We start from the raw sequence: 21,273 nt of genomic DNA on the forward strand, positions 1-21,273 counted from the left end.
GCCAGGGCGTGTCACGACGTTGATCTTGTGGGTGGAAGGGAGAAGTCGTTCAAGTATCAGGACCACGGGCAGGCCGCAGATCAACAGCCTGGAGCGAGCTCTCAAACCGGGTTAGCGCGTCGGTGGCACGCGTGTGTGACGCCCGTGACTTGACCACGACAAGTCACCCTCCAACTGACGTTATGCCGTTGACCAAATGATACATAGCCCAAGTCTCATCTCCTTCGAGGCTGTCACCTCGAATCGAACGCCGCATTTGGTGGACTCTATACCATGACAGAACAACGAGCGCCGTGAGGGCCGAAGAGCAATGAGCGCGGGGGCGAGACGCCAGCCAACAGATCTTCAATTCGATCCGTGGATGAGCGGATATAGATGTATGTGTGGACAGCTGCCAGCTCCGGTCATTCACGCATGCTGATGCAAAATCTTTCGTAGGATCATAGGAAGCCGCACTGATGCACATGCCCCAGCGGTGTGGGGCAGTACATACATACCGAACGCTCCGGGTCAGCACTAAGCAGCGCAGGGACGGAACCATGTGCGACAGTACTATCTCCTCGTCCTCGCTATCGCACAGTTCTACAGCACGAGGCTATCATGGTGTCCGCCACAAAGTCTGGCAGGACGCGTGGATGGCCCGGCAACCAAGGGCGATGATTCAGATGCTGCAGACGGAGACAGGCATATCAGTCACCTTGTGGAAGAGTGCAGCGTTGTCATCAGCAAAACCGGGGGAAACTGCTATGGTCGTCGATAACTTATCAGGTTATAGCAGACTTAGTACCGCTTGTAATGACTTTATAAGTGGTCTTATAAGCTCTTGTACGATCACGCAGAAATGGGGTATCCTATATGGGCGCCCCAGGCTTACGTCATCGTTGTGAAGCTCTTGTCAGGCTGCGACTTCCGTTGTATCCCCTTGTACCATGACCATCCGCTTGCGTCTGTGCTTACAACACGCCACAGAAGCCTCGGGAATCTTATGTTGACCTACGTCAGTCTACAGTTCTCACATCTGTGTATCATATTAACGAATGTAGGGTCAGTTTGTAAGGTCGATTCCGGCCACAGTCGCATAGAACGGGCGCGACTGAGTGTCCAATACGGTGGACACTTCTCCATATGCACGAAGTCCCTACTCGTACCCTTGTCATTGTCACGGTGTCCGACACAACCCGCCGTGCTCGACGCACCCTCACGTCACGTTCTAAACGCGGTGTCCTCGATGCGGCGGTGCCCACGCCTCGCACAATTGCGATGTCGATCTATCCTGCCATTTTCTTCACGCATGCTCCGGACATACCAAGTCGGACAGTCCCAACGCCCGCCACGTGCTTAGCTGCACTGGCACTCGATCGTCCCGCTCTCGGAGAGGATACCACCGTTGCCTCGACCGGGAGCGCTGATCCCTGCTCGGCGAGTCTTACGAATTCTCCGGTAAGCACCCACATATTGGATATGACACATCTGATGCGCCCGCAGCATCAGTCGCGCGGACGTCCCGTCGCGATGTCGCCACCCCAACCGCGCAGCACAGCTAGCCGCATAGCAGGACCCCAGAACTGCCTTACCTCCGCGCATAAGAAAGGGAGACGTGGGCGGAAATGTCTCATGCCCTTTGAGAGACTTCGGTGAGGACGACTTGGATGAGTTGTGTTGCCTTGCCGTAATCCCTGCATGCTATGTGCAGGGTATTGCGGCGAGACTACACAACTCAGTACATGCTCTGTACTCCTCTTCTACGGTCTTGCCTGCTTGGTATGTACCTCAACTGACTGGATCTCATGTGTCGTATTAACTAATGTTTTGCTTAGATCTCGTCTGTGCGTAGTACGTACTGAACTCGGGTTTGCAGACCATACTGACATGTCCGGCTGAATGGGAGCTATCCAGTACTAGGGTCATGTACCAGTTGTACCGTCATACGTAGAATGTGCAATTATTGATTGTTTATCAATGAACCTCTCGAGACAGCTGTGATTAATAATTGAGCATGAGGGCAAAACAATTGAGAAATGAATTTTATTGTGCTCGTCTGCACCGTCCCCGCCCTGGCATTGCAAAGCGATATAAAACTGTATAAGGACAGACAGCCTGGCACTTCTTACATCGCTTGGAGACATTGGCCAGACGGTAGGTGCGCGGTAATCTATTGCAACCTCGACCGTCAGAATGCTGTATCTTAGATTGCTGATGCCATCTTACAAGCCCTTGTATGCCCTTGTAACATTTTCTCGCTTTTGGCGATGCTGCTGTCGTCCCGATGTGGACACGGGGATTCCCCTCATCGCTGTCCCGAGCAGACTTCCGCTTCTGCGTTCCTCATCATCATTCTCCGCGATGCGGCGCGGGGGAGGACATGTGGAGGCGTCAGTCCCCCGGTGCGCTGCCCCGCCAGCCGCACAAGTGTCACCCTCATTTCTCCCGCATCTGCCCCACGCGTACCGACACCCCCGCCAGAAACCTCAGTAGCATCGAACACTTTCGTGAGTGTCCCACTTGATCTGAATGAGCCAGGAGTCTGATCCTCGATCCCAGTCTCAGCATCATGGCTTCGTCTACGACGGACGGCTACGCCCGCGGAAAGTGGCGGGCTTGGCTGACTGGTAGGTCTCACAGCGGCGCGATACCGTATGCGTCCCCTCACCAATCCTAGTTGTCGGGGCGTTCTTCATGCAGTTCAGCGTCATCGGATTCGTGGGTCCGTCCCAACGCTGTTCGTGGTCCTTCATTCACGTTTCCTCCAGATGTCCGCCTTCGGTGTGATGCAAGCGTACTATGTCCGCACATTCCTGTCGCACTCGTCCGCGTCCGCCATCAGCTGGATCGGCAGCATCCAGACCCTCCTTGACCTGACGCTCGGCGCATTCCTAGGCCCCTTGTGCGCACCCCGCGTCGTTCCCACCGCATGTGCTGATGACTGCTTAGGCTTGACCGCGGATACTTGAGGCATGTCCTAATCGGTGGTTCAGTAATATTCGTGATCTGGTACGTCCCTCTATCACCTATCCACCATCTTCCTTCTCTCGGTTCCGATTCTCACCTCCCCTGTACTAGCCACTTTCTACTCTCGCTCGCCCAACCACAACATTACTACCAAGTGCTCTTATCGCAGGGTATCGGAATGGGCCTGGGGATGGGCTCCATATTCCTCCCTACCTCCGTCCTCGTCTCCCAGCACTTCCACAAGAAGAAGGCATTAGCAATGGTACGTCCACTCCTCGTCACTGGATTACACGATCGACCTAATGCAGCACTACAGGGCATCGTGCCTGCCGGCGGCTCCCTAGGCGCGGTCGCCTTCTCGAGTAGGTGCTCGTGCATCCCTCGTCGCCTAACTGACAGAGCTCCGTCTCTAGTCGCCCTCAACTACCTGTTCAACGGGCCCTTGGGCTTCGGCTGGGCGATCCGCATCATTGCGTTCATATGCCTGGGTCTGCTCCTCGTTGGCAATCTCCTCCTGTTCGACGCGCGACCTGCCACGCAGCCCACAGCCGTCCCGGGTATCCAAGAGAAGCCGCCCGGCACGCTCACCGCGGGACGAACTGACGACGAAGACGCAGCCACGAAGACCGACCGAACCAGCGGGGACCCAGAAGAGGCCGCCGCACCGCGCCCGCCGCTCCTGGACCGCAGATACGCGTGCATCCTCGTGCAGGGCTTCCTGACGGGCCTCGGGCTCTGGTTCCCGCCGTCGTACGTGCAGCTCTTCGCGGAGCAGCACGGCGTTGGCCGGGAGCTGTCCTTCTACAGCCTTGCGATCCTCAACGCCGCGAACGCGCTCGGGCGCGTCCTCCCGAACTGGCTCGGCGACCGCTGGGGCGCGCTCGCGGTGTACGTCCCGTGTCTCGTCGTCGGATGTGCGTGCCTACCTGTGTGTGTGTGTCGGTGTGCGGGCTGATGCTGGGCGCGGTCTAGCGGTGCTGCAGTTCGCGCTGCTCGGGTGCACGACGGCGTACGGGCTCGTCCTCTTCACGGTCTTGTGAGTCTCCCGTCCATGTTCCACGCGCACCCAACGCTCAACCCAACGCGCCGCAGCTACGGCTTCTTCTCGGGAACAGGTATGCCATCCGCGACTCTGCTTGACCCCGCACGTCTGACCGTTCGCGCCTCGCCAGCCGTATCGCTGTACCTCCCCGCCGTAGCCTCCATCAGCGCAGACGGCGCCGACGTAGGGTGCGTCACATCCGCTGCTCTCGCGTGTTCCAGCCATGACTGTTTTCTCGGCGCACTGGCAGGAAACGCATGGGCATCGCGCTGTTCCCCGTCGGCATCGGTGCGCTGGTCGGCACGCCCATCGGCGGCGCGCTTATCGGGCACGACTATGTGTGGTGGAAGGGCGTGGTCTTCGCAGCGGTCAGTCCGCTCTTCCAGATGTGCCGTATTCGTGCGTTGACGCGGTACGAATTAGGTGACGGGGCTGGCGGGCGCCGCCGTCGCGGGGTCTGCCTTGGTGCGTGGGCCTTGCAGGCGATGACGCGCCGTGTGCTTGATGTCCCGTGGTGTCTCACAGAAGTCGGTCTGCGTATTTGGGTCCGTGCACGATGTAGACACAATGATAATGCCTCCACCGACGTGGTGCGGGCATATCTTGAGCGACAAGTTGACTGGGCACTTCTGCTGTGGATCACGTAATGTACAGGCCTACGGGGCACCGTCTGGAATGGTGCTTAGACACGAGGGTGTATAGTACCAGCGACTCGGACGAGCTGTCATCCTTACCGTGATACACGCGCGCGAGCGAACGCTTGACATCGCAGAGACAGTCACGAATCTATTCAGTTTGACACGAAAACGTTACCATGCATCTATGGTAGACAACGGTAGGAGTCAAAGCGACTGCGTCTCCCGCCAGAATGCTAGCCACTTCCTCACATCCTCGCTACTCAGCGAGGCCGCCTCCGCCAATACAGGAGACAGCTCCTTCGCCCGTGCCACGGAGAGCGCGGGGAAGCCCAGCGCCTCTGTGCCGCTTCGCGATGTCTGGAGCCCCTGGTACCATGGAAGCACGCGCAGTGCCCGAACAGTGCGCAGCAGCTCGACTTCCGTGCGTGCGTCTGGCCGACGAGGGGGTGCGTCGTGCAGCGCTTCGAGCCTGGACAGCCATTCGGCGAAGGGGACAAGGGAGACGTCGAGCTCGTCTGCGATGACGGCGGCGAGCGAGGACCAGGTGACGGGGCGGGGATGGATCAAATGAATGACGTCCTTCTTGTATGCGGCGTGTACGAGCCCGGCGAGGGCGCTGGCTGCTGTGGCGAGAGGCACCCATGACACCGCCTGCACACAATGAGTACGGTTCGACAACACGAGTCGTGCGGCTCACCTTGGGATCATCCGGGAAACAACCGAGGATTGGGGCACTCTGCACCATGGACGGGAACCATTCGTGCGCGTTCCACGCTCCGTCGGGCGCGCCGCAGATCTGACCGACGCGGACGACGAGGGTCTCGAGGCTTGTCTTCTCTGCTGCTTCCATGAGGATCCGTTCCGCTACCCATTTCGATTCCGAGTAGCCCGACCCGACGGCGACGGCAGGACTGATGAACTGCTCAGCCAGTTGGACGCCCTCGATGTCTGTATGCCCGTGAGCTCGAGTCTCTAACTTGGATTGGACGGACGCACTCTGGAAGACCCCGATGGAACTGGTGAACAGTGTTCGTGGTGGGCTTGGACGCGGGGAGGACAGTGCGAAATCGATGAGGTGTCGCACACCCTTGACATTGGGCTCGAACGACTCGAGAGACAAGTTGAAGTCTACTCTCCATGCTGCGACGAGACATCGTGAACATGCAGGATACAAAGACACCAAAGAAGCGCATACCGTTATGGATTACATGCGTCACGGAAGATTGCATCTATAGCACCGTCGGTGAGTCTGGGGAGCAGAGCTTCGACATCGCCGTGACACGCACCTCCGCATACACCTCATGCGAGAGGTTGAAGCCGGCCACAGAGATGTCGGCCTCCAGGAGCACAACCTTGCTGTTCTCAAGACAGGCGATGTCGAGTCCACGAGAAGCCATAGCAGCTTCCTGTCGTGCTCGCAATCCTCTCCCGTCTCTCGCAGGACGATTAACGGCGTAAATGCGCGCGACAGACGGGTCTTCGACAAGACGAGAGAGTAGGAAGGACCCCAGGCTGCCCGTAGTACCCGTCACCAAGATGACGGGATGCAGGCTGGCAGTCGAGGTGGCGGACTTGTGTTCCGGGAGATCATTGAGGTACTTCGCGGCCATCGCAAGCATGCTGTCTGCTCTGCCCTCGATAGACTTCATAGAGCCTGACCAGGCGCCTGTAGCTAGCTCGAGGAGGAAAGCAGCGAGGCTGGTCACAGTGTGGAGGTCGTAGACGAAGTTCCCAACGCTCTTGCGCGTGTCGAGCTGCGCGGAGTCCCGCAAAGCGCGCAACAGCGCATTTCTGATGTGAGTTGCCTGCAGACTGTGCACGACATGTGAATTCACGGGTGCATTCACTGGCGCTGCACGTCCACGCACCTGTCGCAGCCGTGCTGGAAGATATTGTCGTTATCGTCCACATTGTGGACTAAGACTTTGTTGATGACCGCGCGGACGAATTCGAGCGTGGTGGGGTGGTCCCACTGGGACGGAGGGGGGATGCTGGACTGAGTACTTTCCTCAACTCTGTCGTAAGCAGCGTCGATCTCCTCGGCGTAGTCGTCAATGACGGCCTGCCGGCGTGCAGTGCTCTTCGCCGTATAAGTGAATGGTTTAGAAGGGTTCGATACTATGATCATCTGGAAGGACGGTGTTAGAACGTGAGCTTCGTTGATAGTCAGTGCGCACTTGCCTCTTTGAAGAGTCTGGAGTGTTGAGGGGCATATGCATTCATCCGTTCGACGGTCGGCCTGGCACGATAACGTTGGTGATTGACACACGACACAGACAGTATCACGTACCATATCATGTTCCTGAACTCCGCCAGCTTCGTCTCGTCTGCAGGGTCAAACCTGTGTTGAGGCCGGGGGTCGACGAGGATCCCTGCCTGAAATCGACCGCGCCCAAACATCACAGACGCCAAGACGTGCGGATCCTGATTCAGCATGTTCTCTGGACGATTTCGATAAGCCGATCGTTGCATCTGTCGTACCCCCACTACCCACCTAGCGGTCCCGGGTTCGTCTGGGTGGGAAGTTATCAGGAACGTGGTTCGATGAGAGGGCGACCTTGCACCGACCTTCTCGCCAGTGTTGTGCATGATCTGATCGTCTGTTCTTCCAAACACCTTCCAGTACCCTTGCTTCGTGGGGTGGGGGATCATCATGTCGGACGACGCATACGCATCCACTCCGCCAATTTTGGTGTTGATCACACTTGGACGGCAGTACTCGTTCTCCTGCGAACGGGCCTGAGCGATGTGTAGATTATATCGCGGTGTGCACGTACCAACATGACGAACTCGTAGGTGTTGTCTCCGTACGGTTCCATGTGAGGCGTAACAAGACCCGGGAACTTGAAGTAATCCCAGTCGTAGCCGACCTGCGCTGTACAAGGCGCATCAGCTTCTGTCTATGCTTATCGTGATGCAGCGTCTTACACGGGAGGATCGGACTCATGATTCCACCCTCCGTCCTTTAGGTACATAGATGTTGTTAGAGATGGCTCGAACAAGGACGACCAGTGAAGAAAGTACTGACGAGCCGTATAAGATGAAGATTGAGACGCCCTGCGAGGTCATGAAGTCTCCCGCCTCCTTGTTCAGAGGACCGCCGCCGAAAAGCTGCGAAGAATATCAAGGACCGATGGGTCACCGGTACGAGCCAGACGTACCACGCCTCCACGAGAAGCAAGCCAGCGAACGTAGTCCGGGTTCCGGGACCACGCCTTCGGGGTCCGCGCACCAGTGAGACATCGAGATGTCAGTATATACATACTGCATGCGCTGTGACACCCACCTCGATGAATGAAGGCACGCAAAACACAATGTCACTTTCCGTCGCCTTGGCAGCCACGAAGAGGGCGTCGGGTGTCGGGACCGGGGCTGGGGACTTTGGTTCGAACGAGCTGACTACCAACCCGGAGGATGCCTGCCAGAAAGCTGAGTATATGCACCTTTACGAGGGATGAGCGGACTGAACGTACCGTCCAACAGAGCTGCAGTACACCCATCCCGTGGAACATAGGCATCGTGTGAAGCGAGAATACTTGGCCGGTGAGGTCCCGTTCTCCGAACCAAGGGATGAGACACAGTTGACAGAAGCGGTGGTTCGTCCATAAGATTGGCTTTGGGAAGGCAGTGGAGCCTGTCAAAGAGCATGAGACCATACCAGCGCAGGGCGAATCAAGGCCATACCGGAAGAATGCAGGACCATCGCGAGAGCATCAGGACCTTTGTATACATAGGATGGCGGCTCAGCCTTCTCAGCTGTCTCAGGAAGGAATAACTCTTCAAAGAGCGGCATAGGTGAGAGCGTCGGTAGTGTGTGGGCATCGTAGCGGGTGGTCAGAATGGCCAGTGCTTCATTGACAAGGTCCTGCATGGCCTGCTCCCGACCGACGAGGACATGACTAACCCCGACCTTGTTGATGAGGTGCGCAACAGCCAGCGGCGAGTTTCGAGGGGATATTGGGAACGCGACGTAGTTCGCCCGCATGATGCTCATCATCATTGTGAAGTACGGGATCGCGTCTAGGGATGAATGTCAGCAAGACGCAGCTCTCCCGTTCTCCCGTGGCGACGGAATGATTGACGAACCAGACGGTGCCAATATGGCTACGATTGGAGTCTCTCCCCCTACGGCAGCGTCTGCTAGACGCGTTCGAAGGATGGTCGCACCCGTGTACACGGCTCTGACTGCCTCGGGCCAGTAGATAGTCCGCAGGGTGCCATCGCCCTTGGCAAACACAAAGAGACGGTGGTCCTGAGTGTGCACTGCGTGCCAATCGAAGATTTCGGGGAGGGAGAGCGACCCATCTAAAGGCGGAGGCCGGAACGTAGTACTCGACCGAGCCTGCGTCTGAGGCGGAGGAGGGAGAAACCGACGAGAGACCATGGTTGAGAGCGAGGGCTTCCAGCTGCAGGGACGAGTCGAGGATTGAGCATGTATAACGCATCCAAGTACACCATTTACCATTTCCCGAGTCTGCCATTTGATCAAGGTTCAAAGGTGTTCAGCGCTCAGCGCTCAGCCTCAGTCACTTGCTCCATGCGGCCAAGAGCCATCGCAAGTGGCGAATTACGGGATGTCTTCCTGATCATCTAGCATGCTGAACAGGAAATTGTGGGCCCATGGACTTGGAAAGGTTGACATGAATCCGTGGCAGGCACATTCTCGAGCGTCAGGCCAGGGAACGGAATGCAGAAGACTGAGAAGAGACTCAGAGCCTAAGCGCTGATCGATTGATCCGTCACTGTCGCGTACAGTGGTAAGCAACGCAGTGGCAGCAAATTGACAACTTATCGCAGTACTCACATCTGGACTTCCCAGTCGCGTTGGCAGTAATTGACATGGAAGTCTCCGACGCGGGGACAGCTCGAACCCACGTGAGTCACCGGTACCGGTAAGTACCTCCACAGGATTCAAGACAGGAGGTCAGCAACGTTGAAGAGATACACTAGTACTGGCGGTTTGTCTGTCAGAATAACGTAGAGAGCAGTGCTTGTTCGCCACCGTGGCGTGTGAGCGGCGCTCCAATTGGACCCACCGCTCGTGATCGGACGCCACGAAGCTTAGCAAAGTTCATGCCACCGTACCTGTGCAGATGGCTGCTGCTGTAACCCGTCGACTTCCCAAACCACTTCCGTGACATGTCGTGAGTACTGGGAGATAACGAATGTTGGTATCAACGCCGACTCCGGCGCCGCATGCGTTACTCCATAACCTTAAGCTTCTCATTGGCAACAGCGGAACACAGCTCGACTGAAAATGTACGGTACTGTACCACTGCGGGCGAGTCTGTCACAGTGAGTGATGATATCTGTTCAACTCACATATTTACTGACATTATTCTGGTGGCGGTGCGTGGCACCTGACAAGGATAGTAACGACCTGTACATATATCACAAAACGTCGCAGCGCGGCTGATCACAGCAATCCTCGAGTTGCCAATTTGAAAACCTAGGACAAACGTATGCTGTCGAGGCTCCAGGGTTTCCTCTGAGGAAGCTCACTCACTGTAATTGACTATGGCAGTGCAGGTACGACGTGTCGTGTCCACGGTATACTATGGTGCGACCTGAACGTTGAACCTTAGCATCCGCGCGCACAAGGCAGAGGGGCGTGCGGCGCAATTGTCCCTTCCGTCATCAGGGAGCAGTCAACACCAGGCATATGTTGCATGTCAATTTACTGCTGTGACCCGTCGTTTCGCATTCATCATGAATGTTTCCCGGCGCGCCTCCTACTTCTTTGGGTTCTTAACTTATGCCAATCCAGCATCCCATACGCTTCTGCAAGAAGTTTCTTCTCGCGCTTGATTGCATTAAAGCGCGCCGCGAAGACGCACGGTTCGGCGTAGCCATCTGCGTGTTCGTGCACTGAGCTTCGGACCTTCGTGTTCTCCCTCAGTCATCAAGATGCAACAAGTTCCTCTGGTAGCAGCGAATGTCGCGACCGTCTTCATGGAGAGCTTCCTCTACGGCATCTTCTTCGTGCTCTCCGTGTCGTCCATCTATCTCTTGGTGCACCGCCAAAGGCAACTGCTGCAGCCGACGCTCCCACACCTCGCCACCGCATCTGTGGTGTTCATGCACCTCTGCAAGACACCCATGTTCCTCGGGGCGATCGCGCTGTCGGTAACGATCACTGCGGTATGTTCGCTCCCTATTGAACCTCCTCGTCACTGACATTTCAGTGCCCGCCTGCAGCATTGGATACTCACGTGCATCCGCACGTTCCAAGCGTTCGTATACTTCGAGGGCGGAACAGATCCCATAGCGTTCTACGGGAACCTCAAACAGCTCACGGAGGTCGTCAAAACGGGATTCTTGATGGCCTCGTTGATCATTGGCGACACCATGGTTGTTCGTACTACCTCCGCGCGTACACGCCGACCCAACAAGCTGACGCAGTATATTTTTGTACTTATAGATCTATAGGCTATGGGTCGTATGGAACCGTCGCACGGCCATCGTGATATTCCCGCTATGCACGCTCGCGGGACTCACAGGTTAGTGACACAGTTGCTGTAAAAGCTGCAGTCGCCGACTCGGACACACAACGCAGTATGCGGCATCGGCATAACCTACCAGTTCACTCAGTACTATCCCGGGGAGAACGTGTTCGTGTCCCAAGCCGGTCGTTGGATCACTAGCGACTGCGTATTCACACTTTGGTGAGCATACTAGTAGCATCTCCGGTCGTCGCGACAGATGTAGTCTCATACGTATTCGATGTATCAGCACGAACGTCTACAGCACTGGTGAGTTTCATGCGGCACCACACGAACCGGCGATAGTACGTCTAATCTGAATATTCACTAAGCCATGATCGGATATCGCGTCTGGACATCACGGCACGTCAAACTCTACAGCGGGACCAACCTTGTCGTACGCAATTCCAGACCGCGTCTCAGTAGTACCAGTATCTGACTGATCTCCAGAACGTATTGACAACCTTCATAGAAAGCGCCGCTCTCTACACGTGAGTCTGCGTCGTCGCGACTACCCCTCGCCGCATAGCTGACTGACTCTGAAATGCACTGGCAGGGCGTGGACGACGTTTTTCTTCATCTCGTACCAGGCCAACTCCAACCTGCAGTTCACAGCGGTCGACACCTGGTCGGAGCTCTCCGGCATATCGTTCATGCTCATCAACGTCAGAGTCGGACTGGGCTGGGCGCAAACGGGCTCGCGCATCCAGTACGACTCCCATGCTGGGTCAAATAGGACGACCAACCGCACGGACGAGTCATCAGGGGGTTCGTACCAGATGCGCCCGCTCGCCGTGAAGATCACTAGCGTGGTGGACCATGACGACGACCTCAAGGCGAAGTGCGCGGAGAGCGATGGTGGAAGCTTCATTCCGAGTTCTCAATGATGCACGTTGCGGCGAATCGCCCTATGATTTTGTGTACTTCACTTATTGGTTGATTATACAGTGCCGCGCACCGTTTGGCACTGTGGTCGTGCACGCAGCCAGGTGATCGTTGTTGCTGTCCTCGGATGCTCTCGTGGACAAAATGCTGTCTCACGTACATCACGACATAATATTTAGTCCGATAGATACAGCACATATTCATATCCGAACTATGGTCAGCCTTTCCACGAGGACAATCCTTCAAGTTCTCCGCCCCTGCGTGTGGCATGCATGTAAGAACCGCATAGCAGATGGGCCGTCCCGGTCAGTCTTTCGAATCAGTGCGTCCACGTTGGGACCTCGCCATTATCACACACCCGTCGGTCGACAGCAAGTCCGAAGGCATAAGACACCGCGCTAGCTGTATGTTTCAGCATGCTCTGTCATGAACATTAGTACGTAGCGGAAACCCAACGAAACCGTAACTGTGATCTCCGCCCTGGAGGTAGCCTCCTGCAGCGGCCGGTGAACTTGAGAGTACCAGGCTAGTAGTAGGGGAGGTAGATCCGTGCGCTGACATACCCAGAGTGCGAGAGCGTTCGCTCCGAGTACACTGCTACACCAGCGATAATGTTCTACGTGACGACATCCGTGGACCAGTATTTCGGGGACATCCCGCGAATAGTGTTACGTCGCTACATAGGGCATCGCCGCTCGCCTTTTGGCGAGACAATCAAATGCGCAAACCGCGCCGCGTACGATAACACTGCAGAAACCAGGTGAACAGACGTATGTATAGCAGTTTGTATGCACTCACAGGACTCGTTACACTGACACCGGCGAGTGTACATGATTAGGACAGTCAGCCTGACGTGTCCGACGCATGCTCGGCGTCGTCCTCTCGCTGCACCTCTACTCCGCTTTTGGCCTTCTGGTTTTTCGTCGCTTTATGAATTTTATCCATGTTACGACGCCAGTTCTCGTGCTCTTCGATGCTATAAACGATGCTAAGAAGGGGACTCAGTGCGTCTCTGCCATTACATCGGACCGAATGTATCACGTACGTCCATATGCCCCGTCTATCGCACCCCGGCATCTTCCGTCTAACGAGCTCGTCCCACCGGCCACAATGCTCTCTGAATGATGATTCTGAATCAAACAACTTGACAAGCGGCAGCCAGTCGTTTTCAAAAACAAGGAGGCCTAGGCATATACCACCCGGTGCGATATTGGCGAAGCGATCTGCTTGCAATATATCATCCAATCGCACCAAGATCCCATCTTCCTCCATCATCGTCACCACCCCATCGAAGTCGGCGGCTGCATGATCTGCACGAGCCATAAACAAAACAGAAAAGGCCATGAGATGATCTGACTGGATTCGAGAGACAATGTGAGGAATCCAGGACCACGCAACAAAGGGGTGGTACAGGCGAATCGCCAATCGCCACAACCTTTCATGGCGTGACAGGTTGAGGTGTCGTTCTACTTACATTCATGGTCAATCAGATAATCGGAGAGCGAACGTATACAACTTGCCTACAGTGGAATCAACAGTGTGACTGTCCACGGAGGAGGCGGAAGCAATCCAGAGCGTGAGGGCTGCCACTGAGGCCGCACCTGCATCCAATAAAGCTTGGGTTCTGCTGCCTGCGGAGGATGAGGTGAATTCGCCGCCAACTCCGAAATCGAGCTTGCGTAGCCGGGAAGCCTGGCTGATCCGAACGAGTAGGTCTTCAACCGCAGGCGCGACCCATCGCACTTCGAGGACCTTCAGGCTTGCAGAATTGAGCGGGAGAGAGACAGGAGAGACTGGGTGTTTCTGTGAGCAGTCGACATTGAAGCAATACAGATGTCTCATGGCAGGGAGTGCTGAGATGAGGCGGGCCAGCTGGGCGATGCTCGACATGGTGACGTTGGCGATGGCTAACGTGTTGACGAGGTGAAATGCGGCGAGATATCCGAAGTCTTCCACCCTCATCAAGCCAACGGTCCATTCCGCTTCCTCGATGGTGATCTTCGAGAGCTCCGGGAGCTTCCCGGCAAGCATGGCGGCAAACGTTCCGAGGTGTTGAATCAGTGACTGCTGGCCAGATGTTTGACCCGAGATGACGACCTGTCGGACGACACCGCTGAGGCGTGGTCTCTCGCGGAGTGTCCTGGAAAGTGAACGGACGTCGTTCCGGTCACGGAGGTGAACGCGCTGACGGAGATGGTACCAGGTGTGAAAGTACCAATCCCTGCATACTAGTGCGCACGATTGAAGAGCTAGGAGCTTTGGATTCCCAGTCAGAACCTGGTAGTTGAGATTCAATTCCGCCGCTACATGGTCAATGATCCGTCCGCAGATCTCGGTGGGCAACCGCGGAGCTGATTCATCCTGAGATGACGCTCCGGAGGCGGCCGTCCTACTAGTCCGTGTCCCGTATCAGCACGTCTCGCGCACGAATTGAACTTTTACTCACGTCGATGCACATTCTTCCATGTCGGTACACCGGATTGTACACAGACGGCAGAAGTGCGAATGTGTCTGGAGATTCTGCGAGGATGGCGAATTAGGAGCCTGGCACGGGATTCGTCTTCAGCAGAGGAGCCCTACCAGTAGTTGATCCTGAGACTACGTCCGTTGGTGTGATGGAGACGACACGAGACGTTTTGCTGCTCGTCGGCACCGCGAGGAGGTCGTGACGTATAGCGAGGCTGCCAGTACGTTCTGCAAGGTAAAACACATCAACACGATTCGAACACTACCTACATAGCCGATTGAACTCGCATCTGTGACGACTACTGACTTTTCGTTGCTGCTATGCGAAGGAGTCGCAGCCTGCGAATGAAGGGGAACGGGCGAAGCTAGTGGCAGAGACTAATCAGTGCGATGATAGTATATATCAGAGTACATAGCGCTCACCGGCACATATAGAAGCTAGGACCGTGAGGAATCGGATACGGAGGACCAGTGTCCTTGGGTGCGGTGCGAGCTGTCCTGGAGAGCGCGCAGAAACATGAGTACTGGACGTTGAACGTCGAGTCTATTTGACTTACTTATGCTCGTCGATAATCAAACAGGACCACTTGAACGCGGAATTCAGATCTCATGTTCTCTGTATCACCAGACCGTTCGAGTACCAGATCGTGCGGTCGGAGTAGACGTAGACCATCAGTATGTCAACGTCGCATCTATTTGGGGTAAGAACCGGTAGTTTACGTCGCGGCTCCCATATGTACCGCCTCCATCCGCCCGCCTGTCAAGGAAGGCAGCGCCAGTCAGCTATGTCCAGCCACGCATTCAAAACAACGCTTACCTGCATGATGCTCTGCGGCCTGGCCTGTCCTAGTACACGAGCCCATTGCTACCCAACGACCTGTCGTACCTGGACGCTTCCGTTCTCATTTAATATAAGCGAGCCGTTGAAGAGCGACGTGATCTGTTCCTCTGCCGGCGAGTGAACGTCGCGGGATTGGCGAGAGCACAGACGAGGGAAACGCACATACGTACCAACGACGTAAATGCAATACGTCCTATGTGAAGACCCTAGAGCTTGCGTATCTTGTACCACTGCATGCGAATGTTGACTCCGAGAGAACACCTGTGCTCCCTAAGGCGTTGCCCCTCCCCACTCCATATTCGTGCTCCACACCTGTGCTCCATGTTCAACGTCGGGCCGCAGCAACGAGCACATTGTCAGGCCTCGGATTGCTTGAAATCCTTTCGAGATTCAGCGCAGACCAGGGAGCGACGACAAACCGGGTGGATACAGTAAACAGCGGGGCGTGCTGGGGGGTTCGAGCGCAAGTTGAGTAATTGAAGGCGGTCACGGTCGCACTCAGTGTCTGAAGCACTAGTGGCAAGGCGTACAGCATACAGCGGTTTACAGTGATGATGATACAGTCCGGTAAACGCGAAGACGAGGGAGGCGGCGGCGAGTCGCGCAGGTCGTCGACGGTCGACGCAGCCGCAGTCGGCCCGCCAGCCCGCCCATCCGATGTTTATCCGGAGGAGGTCGCGGACGCTGCTCGCGGCGCCGGTCGACACCAGACGGTCACTACCACTGCCAGGCTCTCTGCTCTATGGTTGGCGAGACGTCCGAGGTTCGTTTGCCGCGCGCCTCGGGCATCTGCGGGCCAGGCCGCTTACGTAAACTGACCTCGCAGACAGTGTCTCGCTAGTATTTGGCTGCTTTTTCAATAACGGACACAACTCAGGATGCTGAAGAATACCATACCGTGCTTTACTGGCTTTTCCGGGTGTCGAGATCGAGTTCTGAGATGGACTGTCCGCAAAACCGCCATTTCTGCGCACGGACAACATAAGCGCCGGTGATAACGGGCATATCAGTGATCTAATCTGACATGGCTACCTAAACGGGCGGTCTTCGGACAGATTACTATGTCAGGTTGCGATGCTAGTATCTGAGTAGTATGTGCCTCACTGACATTCCTTGATTATGCTAACGTGCATCGGGCTGGACAAGTTTTGTGCTTGAATGTTATTGATTTCTCGGACGAGCAGGTGATCTCCAGCTACATCTACCCATTTAGGCAGCGAACTCAGATAAGATCACTGATGTGCTCATTATCACGGGCGCTTACAGCATGTCTTCCCAAAATGACCATTATTACGCGTCCTTATCCCACACAGACCGAGAAACCTACTGAGAACATCTGTAAGGTCCATATAAATCAGTTCAAATGCACCAAGAGTGTGTTGGGCAGTCCGACACGAGCGAGGGACACTGTGCGAGCGAAGCTTACGTAAGCGGCCTGGCCCGCAGATGCCCGAGGCGCGCGGCAAACGAACCTCGGACGTCCCGTCAACCATACTGCTCACTTCCAACACAGCAACTACCAGCACCTCCTCCGCTCACTAGCACCGCAAAACCACTCGGGACCTCCTCACTTCCTCGCAGCACAGTCGCATCTCGTCCGCATATGCTACTTAACTTCATCCCCAACCGTCTGCGTTCTGCTAACGCAACCACGAGGATATCTACGTGAGGACGACCAACCTCTCCATCAACGCACCTGGTCGCGCGCAGTCCCTCTCCCTCCACCACGCTCCGCCCTCGCCAGCGTGCCCGCCTCTCTGGGATTACAGCGCGGACGGTTCGGTGAGCAACTGCCCATCATTCCGCGCACTTTCCACCATAATATCTTCGTGTCTTACGCGACGTGCCACACCCATGACAGGAACCAAACAACCCGCCCTTGTCGTCCAGCAAGGACACCGTCGTCATCGACGAGCGGAACGCATACCGGCAGCTCCCAGCCAATCCTCTTACCTCCCGCCACGTCGAACAGCTCGATAGCGTTGCACCTGCGCGTGTCCCTCTGTCCACGCCCTTTGCTTCGCCCGCGTACGCCCTGCCGCCCCCTCAGTCATATGCGCCTCGGCACCCCGCGGCCAAGCTCATGTAACGCAAGCTCTGCGCGGTCCACGCAGGCAAACTCAACTCCTCGCCTGTAGCCTTATTCGCCACGTTGGGCTCCTGTTCAGGGACAGGTGGAACAGAGCAAGGTCGAGGGGCTCGGGGACATGGTCAGTTCCCTCGTCCGAGTCTTCGCTCCATCGATATCGTTGACTGATTTCCGGTGGTATGGTCGCTCTAGATGGCGGAACCCGCCGCTTGCGGTATTGACTTTGGTGCGGGCGCCGCAATCCGTAGTGGCCTCCGAGTCATCCATGCCATTTCGGCATCATGCGTGCGTTGCACCATCTACCAAACGGACAGGCTGCATGCATATGGCCAACCCACTCATCGCGGACTGGGCCCCGACTGACGTGGTTCGATGGTGACGGGATTTTGGAGGACACGGAGAGCACATTCGACGGGCTCTGTAGGACGGTGAGTAGTGACTTTCTGTATGCGTTCAACCTACTCATCCTACGCACTCGGGCTTCGCTGGATGGCCTACGGGACAGTCTGTCCGGCTGAGCGCCGCTTCAGCGCTATTGTCTCGACCGGCTCTGCTAGTATAGTCGACCCCGGAGGACCGTGCGCACCGCTCAGCGCGGTTACCGTCTGAGCGCCACGAATCTAATTACCAAGTCGCTCCGCAAAGGTGCAATGCACAACGTCGCGCTCCGTGGCTCCTGCTGCGGTAGGAGGCATAGGCCCACGCCCTCTACATGTATGGAGGACCGTCCCAGCCCTAGCTCAACACTGTCTATACGCCAGATGGATAGGACAGACGGCGATACCTTTTGAGCATCTCAAAGGCGTATACTCGCTAGTGCTCCTGAGCTGTGCCCCACCTCTGACTACCATGTGACGAGGATAGGTGCGTGATTGCATCGTTGGGACCTGCTGACAGGCCGTTGTAAGTATCCTCGCGCAGTGATTGTTGCCAGCTGGCTTACGTGATTACTCAGGAAACAGGCGCGTCGGATATTGACCAAGCGTTGCCCGTTGAAGAGTCACGATAGGTGGGTCGCGCTGCAGTTTGGCGAGCAACAGGGATACGATTGCGGCCGTCTGGCGAAGACGTACCAGGGCCAGCTAGCGCCATGGAAGAAGAAAGCGGCGAGTCTGCGTTGAAGTGGGGACGCGCAACTGGGTGAATGCGGGGAAGGACGGTGCTGGGCATGCCGGCGTCACAGCGTACACGGTCGAATGGTCGCGCCGTCGCATACTGAGCTATATACGAAAGGCCTACGGTATGGGACGTAAACCCGGACCGCAGACTCGTCTGTACGCGTCCGACGGTATCCTGGAGCCTGCCGTAGGGTTCCTGGGGAGCCGCGCAGATGCTGCACCGTCGTCCGCCTGCGCTCTTGGCATCAGGGAATCCCCTTCAGAACGATAAGCGATTTCAGTGTTTGTAGATCATCGAAATATTGTGCCACTTTACAAGCGCTCGATAAGTGCCTACAGTCGCCTCACCGGATTTCACTTCAGCATCGTCTGACGAACACCTTATAAGCATCATCCAACGCGTATACATCGTACCTGTCGGATTCCGCCGTTCACTGTCTGCCCTAACAGCTGTTTGCAGAACGATAGTCACTCGCGAACGCGCGCGACATATGATGACCAAGCGCTCCACGCTTCGGGAAGTTGGAGGAGGGCGGCGCTGACTCCATCGCACCGCTCTTCTACGTGATGTTTGTCCTCTCAGGTCAGAATTCCCCAGGACTCTGTAACTGTTGTCCGTACTCACATTCCATACCACGGTCACGTTACGAATACCGTGTACTGTAGCGCCTCCGTACTGTCGATTGTCTCATAGTCCACTTGTATTCCTGTAGCGGCGCAAGCGCCGTCCCCGACTCCATGTGGGTGCCTGAACCGTATTATGAATGAATATCGATTGAGCAGTGAGGGTGGTGTAGATAAGATGATACAATAATCTACATAGATTTTAAACTCCGCTTTTAGTGGTACAACATAGACCTAAAGCGGAACATAAGTATCAGCATAACTACTGTATACTAATGTTGTCTCCTTCTGGGTCAGATACACCTGTCTGTTCCAGCAGTACAGTTGGTTGATCATCTGCATGTTTAGAGTTGTCATGCAAAAAAGCCTCTGCAGGATGTTCTGTAAAACCTGCTGCTTCTTGGAAGATTTCATCACTTTTTTGGTGAATGTCTTGGATGAATTGAGCATCAACACCAGGAAGAACACCATCATCTGGAAATTGATCTATGTTACTCTGATCCAACAGGATCTGCTCATATAATTTGTTATGGTGCTTCAACCAAAGAAGAAAATGCCATATTTTGGCTTTTTGCACTCTGAATGTATTGCCCAGGTCACTGGCTTTGATTTTATGAGGTCCAATAAATACAACAGAGATACCCAGTGATGTATGCAGGAGTTCTAGGAAGCACTGTTGTTGTTGATATGACATTCATATCATGTGTTATGGTGTTTCCATGAAAAATCTTTGGCTGTCCAGGTTCTGAAGATCCATACAAACGGGTTAGATGGGCAGTGATATGATAAATAGCACATGCCATCTCTTCAACCCATGTAAGGTCACAAAATTCAGTAGGAAGATGACCTCTATATAGATTATTTGCTAGTGCATATCTGGGCATAGCTGGTTTCTTTAGGGAATTGTAGCAGTCTGAACATAGTGATATTCTGTGATTGATAGGATCACTGCATAGCAGCCCTTTTTTATCCAACATGAAGCCATCCAAAACATTTCCATACAAGAACTCATTGGAATTTTGTTGTACAATGCATTTCTGAATAATCCATGGGTCATGTACCTGCAAAAAAGACATGTTATGCACTATGTTGGGGATTTGATTCATATCATAGATCTTTGTTTTCAATCTATGGGCACTGCTAGAGCACACAGAGCAGATGAGAGGAGAATGCCGTTGTGTTGCTTTCCAATAATTGTATGCACATCTTAACTCAGTCTCAGTGCTAGGTATGGTAGGCCAATTCATTTCTTCACTGAGGTATGATTGCTTTAGTTGTATGCTCTTGTCTTGTCTTTTCAACCTTCTATAGTCTCTTTGATACTGAACTTGCTGCTGTTTCCTTACTTCTGGGAGTGTGTTATGGAATATTGCATTTATCACAGCATCACCATAGTATGCAATCAAGATACTTTCAGCAATATTGCATGGCTTTGGCACATTAGGTAACATGTTGCCACTGTATGTCACAGCTGTGAAGTATTGTTGGTACACTTTAGCAATACTCAAGTCACTGATATATTGCTTAATGGCCAATATCTTGGAAACCAGTATTTGCATTGCTCTTGTTTTGCTCTTCATGTAGTCAGTCTGAAATATGGTGTAACAATGATCTAAAATGTCCTTGTCTAAACATTTCAGTTGGCTGAGAATATGAGGGTCTATATCAGGAACTGTACTTGAATGAGCAACATCATGTGCTATACTGGAAAGCATAGGAGATTGGCATAGACATTTCAGAATCTTGCAGCCATATAATTGTATATAGTAATGCTTCAAAATTATATATCTACAGTGGAATGGTGAACTGAGCAGCAGAGAGCAGTTGCATGTTTGGCACAGGAGAACATCTGACATATTTGCCAATAACACTTTAGATGAGTTGAAATGCTGCAGTAGTTGCTTAGCCAAAAATGCTTTGGATTGCCTGATACCTTGTGTCTGATCAACACATGTACAAACAGCAGCCCATAATTCAGCTCTGGTAAGGGATTGTAGTTGCTGCAGGTAATAATCATCAGTATGATAGAACCATGAAGGATTGCTATTCATGATGCCTTGGACTGTGTCATTAGGGACACTTGCAATTGTATGTGGTATGCTGTCTGATGATAAGACTGGTATATAGTCTGCAGAATCA

The 21,273-nt window shown here is 54.6% G+C and overlaps 7 protein-coding genes across 7 annotated transcripts; 4 read left to right on the top strand and 3 right to left on the bottom strand.

The window, feature by feature from the left end:
• Positions 1 to 883: 883 nt before the first annotated feature.
• Positions 884 to 1,964, top strand: C8Q71DRAFT_743041 (uncharacterized protein). The gene is made up of 4 exons (XM_047922875.1): positions 884 to 997; positions 1,050 to 1,761; positions 1,818 to 1,826; positions 1,897 to 1,964. Exon 2 carries the CDS (start codon positions 1,126 to 1,128, stop codon positions 1,636 to 1,638), a length of 513 nt encoding a protein of 170 aa, XP_047782520.1. The 5' UTR covers positions 884 to 997; positions 1,050 to 1,125; the 3' UTR covers positions 1,639 to 1,761; positions 1,818 to 1,826; positions 1,897 to 1,964.
• Positions 1,965 to 2,117: 153 nt separating this feature from the next.
• Positions 2,118 to 4,960, top strand: C8Q71DRAFT_804768 (major facilitator superfamily domain-containing protein). The gene is made up of 14 exons (XM_047925983.1): positions 2,118 to 2,140; positions 2,212 to 2,489; positions 2,542 to 2,609; positions 2,660 to 2,700; positions 2,751 to 2,884; positions 2,932 to 2,991; positions 3,061 to 3,211; positions 3,266 to 3,311; positions 3,363 to 3,863; positions 3,922 to 3,985; positions 4,042 to 4,064; positions 4,122 to 4,179; positions 4,242 to 4,359; positions 4,415 to 4,960. The coding sequence occupies exons 3-14, from the start codon at positions 2,552 to 2,554 to the stop codon at positions 4,478 to 4,480; spliced, it is 1,320 nt and encodes a 439-aa protein (XP_047782521.1). The 5' UTR covers positions 2,118 to 2,140; positions 2,212 to 2,489; positions 2,542 to 2,551; the 3' UTR covers positions 4,481 to 4,960.
• C8Q71DRAFT_436612 (uncharacterized protein) lies at positions 4,736 to 9,314 on the bottom strand. The gene is made up of 18 exons (XM_047918525.1): positions 8,716 to 9,314; positions 8,314 to 8,649; positions 8,103 to 8,263; positions 7,916 to 8,047; positions 7,791 to 7,844; positions 7,658 to 7,740; positions 7,558 to 7,592; positions 7,407 to 7,504; positions 7,198 to 7,356; positions 7,124 to 7,142; positions 6,920 to 7,070; positions 6,811 to 6,868; positions 6,498 to 6,757; positions 5,916 to 6,441; positions 5,825 to 5,858; positions 5,626 to 5,769; positions 5,327 to 5,577; positions 4,736 to 5,280 (listed from the first exon to the last, which is right to left on the bottom strand). Exons 1-18 carry the CDS (start codon positions 9,092 to 9,094, stop codon positions 4,834 to 4,836), a joined length of 3,327 nt encoding a protein of 1,108 aa, XP_047782522.1. The 5' UTR covers positions 9,095 to 9,314; the 3' UTR covers positions 4,736 to 4,833.
• A 1,193-nt stretch (positions 9,315 to 10,507) lies between these two features.
• C8Q71DRAFT_743055 (uncharacterized protein) lies at positions 10,508 to 12,219 on the top strand. The gene is made up of 8 exons (XM_047922876.1): positions 10,508 to 10,770; positions 10,828 to 10,983; positions 11,051 to 11,129; positions 11,186 to 11,294; positions 11,362 to 11,381; positions 11,444 to 11,508; positions 11,562 to 11,602; positions 11,668 to 12,219. The coding sequence occupies exons 1-8, from the start codon at positions 10,537 to 10,539 to the stop codon at positions 11,996 to 11,998; spliced, it is 1,035 nt and encodes a 344-aa protein (XP_047782523.1). The 5' UTR covers positions 10,508 to 10,536; the 3' UTR covers positions 11,999 to 12,219.
• Positions 12,220 to 12,410: 191 nt separating this feature from the next.
• Positions 12,411 to 14,806, bottom strand: C8Q71DRAFT_436788 (uncharacterized protein). Its single transcript, XM_047918526.1, has 8 exons — positions 14,751 to 14,806; positions 14,577 to 14,690; positions 14,443 to 14,507; positions 13,517 to 14,388; positions 13,248 to 13,462; positions 13,042 to 13,180; positions 12,795 to 12,984; positions 12,411 to 12,743 (listed from the first exon to the last, which is right to left on the bottom strand). Exons 3-7 carry the CDS (start codon positions 14,460 to 14,462, stop codon positions 12,890 to 12,892), a joined length of 1,341 nt encoding a protein of 446 aa, XP_047782524.1. The 5' UTR covers positions 14,463 to 14,507; positions 14,577 to 14,690; positions 14,751 to 14,806; the 3' UTR covers positions 12,411 to 12,743; positions 12,795 to 12,889.
• Positions 14,807 to 15,854: 1,048 nt separating this feature from the next.
• C8Q71DRAFT_854916 (uncharacterized protein) lies at positions 15,855 to 17,392 on the top strand (the record flags this gene model as incomplete). Its single annotated transcript, XM_047927124.1, has 4 exons — positions 15,855 to 16,066; positions 16,817 to 16,898; positions 16,960 to 17,085; positions 17,165 to 17,392. 4 exons carry the CDS (start codon positions 15,855 to 15,857, stop codon positions 17,390 to 17,392), a joined length of 648 nt encoding a protein of 215 aa, XP_047782525.1.
• A 1,902-nt stretch (positions 17,393 to 19,294) lies between these two features.
• C8Q71DRAFT_820827 (uncharacterized protein) lies at positions 19,295 to 20,018 on the bottom strand (the record flags this gene model as incomplete). The annotated part of the gene is made up of 3 exons (XM_047926189.1): positions 19,295 to 19,470; positions 19,552 to 19,733; positions 19,777 to 20,018. 3 exons carry the CDS (start codon positions 20,016 to 20,018, stop codon positions 19,397 to 19,399), a joined length of 498 nt encoding a protein of 165 aa, XP_047782526.1. The 3' UTR covers positions 19,295 to 19,396.
• Between the last annotated feature and the right edge of the window lie 1,255 nt (positions 20,019 to 21,273).

This window comes from Rhodofomes roseus (genome assembly GCF_022264815.1).
Source record: "Rhodofomes roseus strain CIRM-BRFM 1785 chromosome Unknown C8Q71scaffold_4, whole genome shotgun sequence".
Lineage (NCBI taxonomy): Eukaryota > Fungi > Basidiomycota > Agaricomycetes > Polyporales > Fomitopsidaceae > Rhodofomes > Rhodofomes roseus.